The sequence below is a fragment of the Notolabrus celidotus genome, chromosome 22 (genome assembly GCF_009762535.1).
Source record: "Notolabrus celidotus isolate fNotCel1 chromosome 22, fNotCel1.pri, whole genome shotgun sequence".
NCBI lineage: Eukaryota > Metazoa > Chordata > Actinopteri > Labriformes > Labridae > Notolabrus > Notolabrus celidotus.
The window spans coordinates 22906912-22917461 of record NC_048293.1 but is presented as its reverse complement, the minus strand read 5'-3'; the positions used below and the strand labels follow the sequence as shown (position 1 = coordinate 22917461).

The window sequence follows — 10550 nt, the reverse complement described above, 5'->3', positions numbered from 1 at the left end:
TGCATAGAAGACTCTAAATGTGCACACATCAGCACATGTGGTTATTCATTTAGCATAAAGCGCGTGGCATTGGTAGCCAGAAATCCCCTAAGCTTACGTACAACCGTAATTTAAAAAAAAGTAAAACCGTAAAGCAACTCAGCAAAGATGAACTATCACATCCTGGCTGACTGACCTTGTGATACAGAGGCGAATAGATCTGACCTCGGTCAAACATGTTTTCTAGGAACTGCACAGATCGCTGGTCTTATACCCTACTATTAGCTTGTTACTTGATAAGTCATACAAAAAGAAAACATATGAATATAACTATCAAGAGAGAATACATGAATATAACAAGAAAAATGCATGAGTATAATAGGAAATTAAGCTAGATTCCACATATTAAAATGTTTTTAGTGTCTTTTCTTTTTTTTGGTGGTCATTTAATGTTTGTGCTGTCTCCCTTCAGGGCCCCCCGTAAATATAAGCAGCACTATTCTACCCTTTTTTAAACACAGTCCTGTTACAGCTGACTTCCTCTTTTGGGCGTGTCCCACTCAAACTGGCAGATTTCACTTCTGTGTCTTTACTGCTCTGTTTGATGATCGTCAGACTCTCCAGTTGTTGGAGTCTCGAACAGAGATGAGTTTCTACAGCGATGCTTCCACCGAGGACACGAGCGACGAGTTAGAGACTCTGGGGTAAGACAACATTGATCACAACATTGGACTCAAATGAACAGATTCATGTGAGCCTTTCTTCTGCCTCACACCTGCTGGAGAACAAATCTGTAGCTGGAACAGAGACGTACCAAACTCTCCTGCAAAATCATGCAATTTAAAGTATTCTGACTATTTCCCACGCTTAGAAAACATGCATGACTTGTGTTGTAGGGCAAAATCTGCATGATTGATTACTGTATCGATGCAAGATGTTCCTGCATTAGTACCATGAACTATTATCAATTTTAAAGGAACACATTTGTAGAAACAGATTGATTCAGAAATGAAATGAATAGCACATGAAAATAGATAGTTTTTATCAACATGTGCAGGAGTGTTGGTGAACATGCTCTCAATTTGTGTCACTGATAGGCAGTAATAATTCTTAAATACAGGTTTACTGTGTTTCACTGTGGAATATGCAAGTGACGGCGGCGTATGAGATTCACAACCTGTTAATGAATAAAAGTTCAAGTTAAAGCTTAAACTCCACTTTCCTCAGTGTGTCTGATCTTCTCCCCCTCTTTAAATGTTAACAGCACCTCAGCTGTAGACACATGGTGTACTAACCTGTGAGTGTGGACATAAAAAGCTCCAAAGATTGACAATAAAGCTGAAGAAGAGAATTTAATTGGATTCAAAACCCTGTAAGATGATAATTTCTACATTATAATCATAATGTCGTCTTTACAACTGTGTCACAAACCTCTAAAGGTTCCTGCAGCAGCAGCATTGAGGTTAAATACTCAGTTTGTCTTTGAGTTGTTGCTGCAACTCGTGTTTCATTATTACTGCAACTTGTGCTTTTTTCTTTGCATACTGTATCACTTTTTCACCTCAGTCTTTTTTATCGTCTTTTTCAGCAAAACTAGATGCAAATTATGAACTTTCACATCCCTTTACTGGTTTCCTTTGCATCTATCCTACAGTCTGAGGTTGTTCCACATTTCTGAAACCTCCCTTCACATACCGAGCAATACATAAATAAACATAACACCTAGTCGAAAGCAGGAAGTGTTATAAACATATCACTCTAGGATCATGTTGGTGTCGTGGCTTTTATTTATTTATGATCATTTTCCTTCGACATGTAGTCGTTTAGAGAAACTGGTCTGATTTTCATCAGAGGAAGTGTTGTGGTTTCTGTTTTTAGTCTGAGTGGTGTCAACCAATCGTGTTTCAGCAGGCTTTGCTGTCTGCTGAAAAAAACTGCCTGAATGGAGAGCAAAAGCAGGAGGAACACAATCCACAGTAATGACATCCTGGCTCCCATCAGCGGTAATCTGACAACGGTTTATTTATCTCCAGAGACAAATTAATGCATGCAACTGCAGCTTACAATCTGCACTACATCAAACATTTACAAAAGGTTGTTTTTGGGTTCATGCATCTGAAGTAAGGCAGAGTGAGGCGTCCTGGACCAGGAAGTGATCGTGTTCATGTCTGCAACATAAACACGGCACGGAAAAGGAAGTCTTGAATAGAAGTTGTTTCCAAAAGTGCAGAGAACAGCATAATTATTGAAAAGCTGGGGTCTGTTCCCTGAGGTATATTGCCCCCTCGTCGTCAGAGGATGATAGATGATGATCGCTGATTGGTTTAAGATTCATCAGGGTAACACAGCCAGGGTCACCCAGGGTCGGACAGTCCTCGACTGAACTCCAGGTCGCCCCCGAGAGTTTTTCCCTGCTGCCTCCAGAATGCACTTGGCGGCTCTTCTTCACTGGAGTCCTTTTATTACAGAGAGTTTTAAACAACAAGTTTCTTCTCTTGAAGGTGGTACCACTATGACCTGTCCCGTCATGCTGCAGAGGCTCTTCTCTTGTCCAATGGGACTGATGGAAGTTATCTCCTCAGGAACAGTAATGAGGGTCCGAGCTGCTTCGCCCTGTCAGTGAGGTCAGTCTGCCTCTAACATGAACACACTTCTTAAGTTCTTTCTCCTTTAAGGTTTCTGTATTTCAGTGAAGACTTAAAACGTTGTTTTTTATCCCACAGGGCAAAGGACTCGGTCAAGCATTTTCACGTGACACGCAGAGACAACACTTATGTGTTCGGGTTCAATGAGTTTGCAACACTCCAGGACTTTGTCAACCACTTCGCAAACCAACCTCTGCTGGGCAGTGACACAGGTAGACTCAGCGTTCAGCTCAGGAGTCAAACAGCACATACTGATGGCTCTGTTTTCAGGTTGTTGCTTTAACGGCAAAGGTTTAAGCTGCTCAGCTGTCACACTAGAAATCATTTCGTTCAGTAGCCGTTAAGTGACCAATCACATATCAGGAGGCAGGAAAAACAGTCTGTATGGAGAGCAAAAACAGGCAGAACACAGTCCACAGTAATGACATCCTGGCTCCTATCAAGGTCTGAAGTTGACATTTTAAATTCAGTTTGTTTTTAAATGTATTCATATTAACTGTCCGCCCTATCTAAAAGAGTTCCTGGTTCATTATTAATCTTCATATTCCCTCAGACATACGCAACATCCCTTCTTCATTGTCCCCAGAATCCATATAGAAATTGGTCGCAGGTCATTCAAATTCAACGCCCCATCCGATTGGAATAATCTACCCCCTACTCTGAAATCCATCACCTCCATCCACTGCTTTAAATCAAATTAGTTTTATCATATAAAAACAAGCTGTTCCTGTGTCTGACGTGTGTTTATGTGCTTTTTGATGCCTTTCTCTTTGTTGATGCTGTCTATTGTCAAAGTTTTGTTTAATGGTGGGGTGCTGGGTGGGTCCAGGAGGAGTAAGGGTGAGGGAGAGCTGTCTGTGTTTGTTGTGTATTAATTTGCTTTGTGTTTTTGTTGGGACCCCCTTGAAAACGAGATGCTGCATCTCAAGGGGCTATCCTATAATAAATAAATAAATAAATGTTGGTGCTACATAGCAGATTGCACCAATGGAATAAAAGTGCAGAGACGCTCACAACCTCCTGCAGCTCTGTGCGGCTTGCTCTTGTTTTGCGTCTGATTGTGACCAACATGAGCTGTCAGCGTCTCCACACTCTGCTGCACAGAGCTCTCATGTTGATGAGCTGGATGGAGAGGGAAACTGTTTACCAGTTTGAAGTCGGTTCCTAACAGAAGTGGCTGAAATTTCAAAGTTTATATTCATCTTATGTCCTTGGGCGAGTCAGCAGATTAGTCGTGCATGATGGCACAGCCTGTATGTGCGGGCGACTGAGTCACAGACAGACGGACTGGTTTTACCCCTGAATGTTATGAAGATAATAATGCAAACGCGCAGGTATATTTTTTAGTCACTTGAGGGGAAATTGTTGTCTTGATCACTTGAAGGTTTGAGCGTAACAACACTTCTAAATTCTGCAGCAGAAAGTGAACACGTCCCTCTGGCTGTTTGCTCAGGTGTTAGTGAATCAGGTGTTATTTGCAATGAAGCTTAATTGAAAAGAAAGAAGCTCATTTTGCTCAGAATGCATAATGGTTTATTTCAATGAATGGAGAAGACACTGCTGCACGGTGACGCTATTTGCTCTGCAGAGCGGTTTCTGGTGCATTTAACCCTTCGTGTGCTGAATTAGCCGATGTGTTCTCGGCTCATTTGCTCAGGTTTCGTGGGTGCAAAAGCTGCACAGATATTTAGTGAATCAGGCAAACTGTTGCTTCTTAAGTTGCTAAATGGACTGTAAAGAATGCAGCAGACAAAAGGAAATCTTGTCTGGGAGTTGCTGAAAAAGTCACATTCACAGAGTCAGTTTAATCACCAGATGAAGGCTTCTTGTTTCTGAGATTGAGTTGATATAGATAATTCATTTCTTAAAATCAACACAGCATTCAGCTCTCTGGTTTTGATGTGACTTATCATAAATGTTGTCCACAAAACTTTCTTAGACTTTCAGGGTGAGCATAACTTGTGACTTCAAACAGTCTAAATATTCACCCTGACTTTAAATACAGCTGCCTTGCCGTGTCACACTCAGAGGTGAGTCTGGATGGAAAGAAAGAGATGAGTTTAACAGAAACACACCACAGAGCGGTCTGGTGGTCAGCTGCTCTTCTGAGGTTTCACAGGATTGATGAAAACCTACGTCACACTAACAGCTGCTGATTTCTGCCTGTTTGTGTTGTATGATGTTTGTTTTCTTCTTTGTTTGAATCTCGTCTTCCCCGTGAACCAGGAACCCTCATTGTGCTGAAGTGTCCGTACCCGTGGCGAGTGGAGGAGCCGTCCATCTATGAGTCTGTGCGAGTTCACACAGCGATACAGACGGGCCGCACGGAAAATGACCTGGTGCCGACTGCACCTTCGGTAGGAGACCCGGTCTGCACAGACACAAACACTTCAGAGTCATTTAAGTGTGACAGGAGGGTTTAATATTCTCCCCAGACCTCCATGACCGGACCCACTGGTCTGTCTGAAGCTCACTGTTTGGCACATCGTAATAATAAATAATCATAACTGGGATTTATATAGTGCCTTTCAAGAAACCCAAGGTGGCTTCACAGGGTCAGGTAGGGAGTCTGGGGGGTAGGTGGGGATATCTAACGAGGAAAGGCCTTGAGGAAAAGGTGCATTTTGACTGCTTCTTTAAAACCGTCCAGGGTTGGGGCGCTGTGGATGTTGGGAGGGAGAGAGTTCCACAGAGTAGGGACCGCCACACTGAATGCTCTGTCTCCAAAGGTCCGCAGCTTAGTCCGAGTGATGGAGAGGAGACCCAGGTCCGAGGACCATAGGTTCCTGGATGGAGTGTGTTGGTGGAGGTCAGCCAGGTATTGGGGGCAAGGGCATGCAGGGATTTGTAAGTGAGGAGGAGGAGCTTAGAGGAGATGCGGTACTTAACAGGGAGCCAGTGGAGGTTAATGAGAGTGGGGGTGATGTGCTGCCAGGGCTTAGTATGCGTGGGAACTCTGGCAGCTGAGTTCTGCACATATTGGAGACGGTCCAGGGCATTGCTGGGTACCCCGAACAGGACTCCATTGCAGTAATCCAGCCGGGAGGTTATGAAAGCATGAACGAGGGTCTCTGCAACTGAATTGGAGAGAGATAGACGCAGACGCGAGATGTTCTTCAGTTGATAGCTGATTTGATGTGTTACCGGAAGGAGAGGGTGGAGTCAAGAATGACACCCAGGTTGCAGACTTCAGGAGGTGGAGAGATGAAACAGCCATCCACACAGAGGAGGAGATCTCCAACCTTCCTGAGCAGTGGCTTGGGGGCCACAACCAAGAGCTCTGTCTCTTTACTGTTAATTTTGAGGAGTTTAGATGTCATCCAGGGTTTTATGGCGTGGAGGCAGTCGACCAGAGATTGAGGGGGAGGCTGGGTGGATGGTGAGGTGCTGAGATAGAACTGAGTATCATATAGTACTCACCTCTGCTGTGACATCAGTTGTAATAAAACAGAATGACTCCTGGAAGTCGATTCTTGAATAACTGCAGACTCCTTTTTCTGTCTTTCCAGCTGGGCACAAAGGAAGGCTACCTGGTGAAACAGGGAGGGATCGTGAAGGTAAGAGAGGAGCGACTCCAAACCGTGTCCGAACACATATCTGTTTGCAGCTGTACATGCCTGATTATTTACAAAACATCTACTTCAGTGTGTGATCTCTGAAAAAACACTTCTTAAATCTTGTCTGCAGAGCTGGAAGCAGAGGTGGTTCACACTCAACAGATACGAGCTGAAATACTTTAAAGACAAAGTGGTGAGTCTTCCCGCAGCTTCTAAAGGTCTCATCAGAAAAAGAGGCTCCGAGCTTGAACTGTGTGAGCTGTAGAGTGTTTCGGTTTCAGTGCACGGAGCCCATCCGAACCCTGGACCTGAAGGCCTGCTCTGCGGTCCAGTTCGACTACTCTCAGGACAGAGTCAACTGTTTCTGGTGAGTGAGGGTCAGAAAGGGAACACGCATGTTTGTTTCGTGTACTGTCTTCATTTAACTTGGCTTGCATCACTTAACTTAACTTAAGGAGCTGAGCCGGAAGGCAAAGCTTTCAATTTACCAGTCGGTCTACGTTCCAACCCTCACCTATGAGAAGATAAGATCTCGGATACAAGCGGCTGAGATGAGTTTCCTCTGAAGGGTGTCTGGGCTCAGTCTTAGAGAGAGGGTCAGGAGCTCAGAGCTCCAAGTAGAGCCGCTGCTCCTTCACGTTGAAAGAAGTCAGCTGAGGTGGTTGGGGCATCTGATAAGGATGCCTCCCGGACGCCTCCCTTTAGAGATGGTCCCGGGATAGACCCAGAACTCTGTGGAGGGATTATATATCCCACCTGGTTTGGGATCGCCTCTGGATTCCCCAGGAGGAATGCTCATCTGGGATCAAACTCATGTTGAGCTGCAGACCTCGACGTTCTCTCTCAGGCTGGACGGTGGAGTTTGTGCAGAGCAGACAACAGAGCGAATATTTCAAATGAATCATTCTTCATTTCAAACATGAGCTGAAGATACGACCATGGTGCTCAGGAGGAACCGCCTGATCTGATGTCTGCTCTGTGTTTGCTTGACGTTCAACCGTGGAGACGCGAGACGTACACGAACACAGTTTAGAAAATAAATTCAGCAGACGACTTCAGAGTAAAAGTAGAGAGTAACAAGAGCATTCATGGAAATGTAGAGGAGTCAAAAGTCTTAGATTTCACCCCAAAATACATCCAAATGTACCGTACTGGAGTGAATTTACCATGTCACTGTCCACTGCTGTAAATTGTCAACAAGACAACCGTGTTAGATCTTTCACAACGCAGCTGTCAGACTCAGTGGGTGTTCAATGCTGCTGAACTTCCCCAAGGCAGCGAAATGTGACATCTGTGATTTTTGAAAAAAGGAGAAGTCAAATGTTTGAAACAACAGAAGGAAACAGGACGGAGAAATTACCACAAGCTGAGAGGCAGCTGTGGCTGAAAAAAGGGGGTTACAACGACTCCTAACCTTTCACCTTTTACACAAAGTCAATCAAACACACAGGAGAGCTGAGTTTAACCACCTTCCTTCTTCTCCTCCTCCTCCTCCTCCTCCTCCTCCTCCTCCTCCTCCTCCTACTCCTACTCCTACTCCTCCTCCTCCTCCTCCTCCTCCTCCTCCTACTCCTACTCCTCCTACTCCTACTCCTCCTACTCCTCCTCCTACTCCTCCTCCTGAAATTTGCAAACTTGCAAAGGGAAAAGCTGTAGCTCAAAGACAAAATAGATAAACTGTGATAAACGAGTCTTCTTTCCTTCCTCTCGTAACGTCGTCTCGATATCTCTCTGCGTCCACAGTCTGGTGTTTCCTGAGAGGACGTTTTATCTGTGTGCAAAGACGGGCGTGGAGGCGGACGAGTGGATCAAGATGCTGAGGTGGAAACTGGTGAGTTTGCTGCTTCATACTGAAGCACAGGAGGGGAAAGCACCACTGACAATATGCTGCACAAGCATTCTACGAAACAGACCAAATCATGATGATGTTTCTGAAGAAGAAGTAGAAGTAGGCACGGGGGAAGTTTATCATTTCAACACGATGAGTCACACGGCTGTATCCGTGTCTCTTGAAGAAAGACAAATGAAAAGTGACTCAAGCTTGAGGAATATTAACCTTGTTATTTCTGAATAATCTCCATCATGTGTTAGAAGGTGTCAGCGTAAATATTGTGATGAATCTGATCAAACTTTTTAAGCTCCAAAGTCAAGGTCTGACCGAGGACAGCTCCTCTACTCTCTGAGGGACTCTACTGGAGCATTTCATAACTTTTATTGCAGTTAAAGAGATTCCAAAATATGTGAGAGGTTTAAAAAAACACTACATTTGAGATACCGTTCAAAATGATCGATGTGCAAAGGTGCAGAAATTTTCAGAAACACTGAGCCTCCTCCTCCTGCATCCTCGCTGTCGCCTTGATCCCTACCTCCTCCAGGTGCATTTCACAAATAGGAAGCTCCTTCATCATCCCCCCCTTCAATCTTTCAAAACTCCTTCACTTCCCTGCGCCTGCATGATGTAGTTGAAGAGGTTGATTCGACTTTCCTCACTGAGGTGACTCTCTCTTTGTTTTCAGTCACAGATCAGAAAAGGTCGATGAGAGCGGTGAGCGGACCGGGATAGAAGCCCTCCGCTCTCAGAGGACGTCGCATCAACTGGATGAAGAATAAGGAACAGTTGAAGACTCAAAGATAACACTCGGACACACACACACACACACACACACACACACACACACTCTGAGTGTGCAGATGTGATGTATTTATTTCATACAGAGAGGCTAACGTCTGATGTGTTACAGCTGCTCTCTTTAGTTTTATTACATTTTACTCAAACAGGAAATAGTTGGGGGACTTTTTCTTCTTAGTTATTTCAGCAGTGAAACGAAGTGTTGTAAACTCACTGAACAACATGTCGTCTTTTCTGATTCCTCATAAACATGTGAAGTGTTATCAAAGGATGAAAGCAGAGAGGCTTATTGTACCTGAATCTGTTTATAAATTAAATCTGTAGTAACGCTGTTCAGACAGAGAGGATGTACACTACCAGTCAAAAGTTTGGAAACACCATCTCATCAAGTGTCTGTATTTATTGTAATTATTTGAAACACTGTAGATTAATACTGAAGGCATCAACACTATGAAAGAACAAACATGGAATCATTTGATGAACAAAAAAGTGTTAAACAAAGCAGAATATGTTTTATATTTTAGATTCTGTAAAGTAGCCCCCTTTTTCCTTCATGACAGCTTTGCTCACTCTTGGTCTTCTCTCAGTCTGCTTCATGAAGTGGTCTCCTGGAATGGTTTCTAATTAACATGAGCCTTGTCAAGAGTTCATTTGTAGAATGACTTGCCTTCTTATTGTGCTTGAGACCGTCAGTTGTGTTGTTCAGAGGTAGGGTTAGTACGCAATGGATTGACTATTTGACTACTGTTGTAATCCAGATTATGGCAAAACCAGATTATTTCATAGTTTTGATGTCTTCAGTATTAAAGGTGACATATCACGCTTTTTTCATCAATATATACTGGTCTAAGAGGTCCCCAAAACATGTATTTAAACACTCTGTTTTCTCTCTGACCACGCCCCTCAGGAAGTGGGTGTGGCCTCGGCTCTCCAGCACGTTGATCTAATGTTTACATGTTGGCTGAATAGGCTGCTCAGAGATCACGTTACTTCCACCCTCTGGATCTGATCCAGAATCTGATCCTGACGGAGAGGCGCCTGCAGCAGGACCTTTCTGAAGGATTGGTCACAGATTTAGTGTTTCTTGTTGTTTTATTTGTCAGTATGTCGACGTGTGTCTTGGTACACAGCTACAGCTACAGCTATGAACATGTAGCTATGTGGCTATGCTAATTAGCGCTAGCACTTATCCATGACAAATAAAAATCATCCACTAGATCTTCAAATCTGCAGACGTGGGGAGTAAAACCGACCTATGCCAGAAAGGCAGTGGGACCTTTTCTGAAGGATTGGTCACAGATTTTGTGTTACTTGTTGTTTTATTTGTCAGTATGTCGACGTGTGTCTTGGTACACAGCTACAGCTACGACATGTAGCTATGTAGCTATGCTAACTAGCGCTAGCACTTATCCATGATAAATAAAAATCATCCACTAGATCTTCAAATCTGCAGACGTGGGGAGTAAACCCGACCTTTGTGTTTAGTAAGACAGCCTACAACTAGCATGCCTCCCTCCTAAGCTCCTTGTTAGCACACGTGTGCAGGTAATGAAAAACGGAGGGGGGATTCAGTATTATTTTATACAGTCTATGGGCTGAACAAGCTCCGAGCTCTGACTCCGTGACAGACCGGATATTGTTGTTGCGTAACAAAAACACAGAAGTCTGAAACGGCTCGTTTCAGCACACATTTACAGAAAGGTGGAGAAATCAAAACAGGGGCAGAATGGATTTTTTTCA

The 10550-nt window shown here is 43.9% G+C and overlaps 1 protein-coding gene across 1 annotated transcript; it reads left to right on the top strand.

Annotated features, from left to right (window-relative positions):
• The first annotated feature begins 523 nt into the window (after positions 1-523).
• On the top strand, positions 524-9248 carry dapp1 (dual adaptor of phosphotyrosine and 3-phosphoinositides). The gene is made up of 9 exons (XM_034674734.1): positions 524-683; positions 2481-2603; positions 2703-2836; positions 4851-4981; positions 6134-6181; positions 6312-6374; positions 6463-6548; positions 7925-8012; positions 8698-9248. Exons 1-9 carry the CDS (start codon positions 625-627, stop codon positions 8719-8721), a joined length of 756 nt encoding a protein of 251 aa, XP_034530625.1. The 5' UTR covers positions 524-624; the 3' UTR covers positions 8722-9248.
• The last annotated feature ends 1302 nt before the right edge of the window (positions 9249-10550 follow it).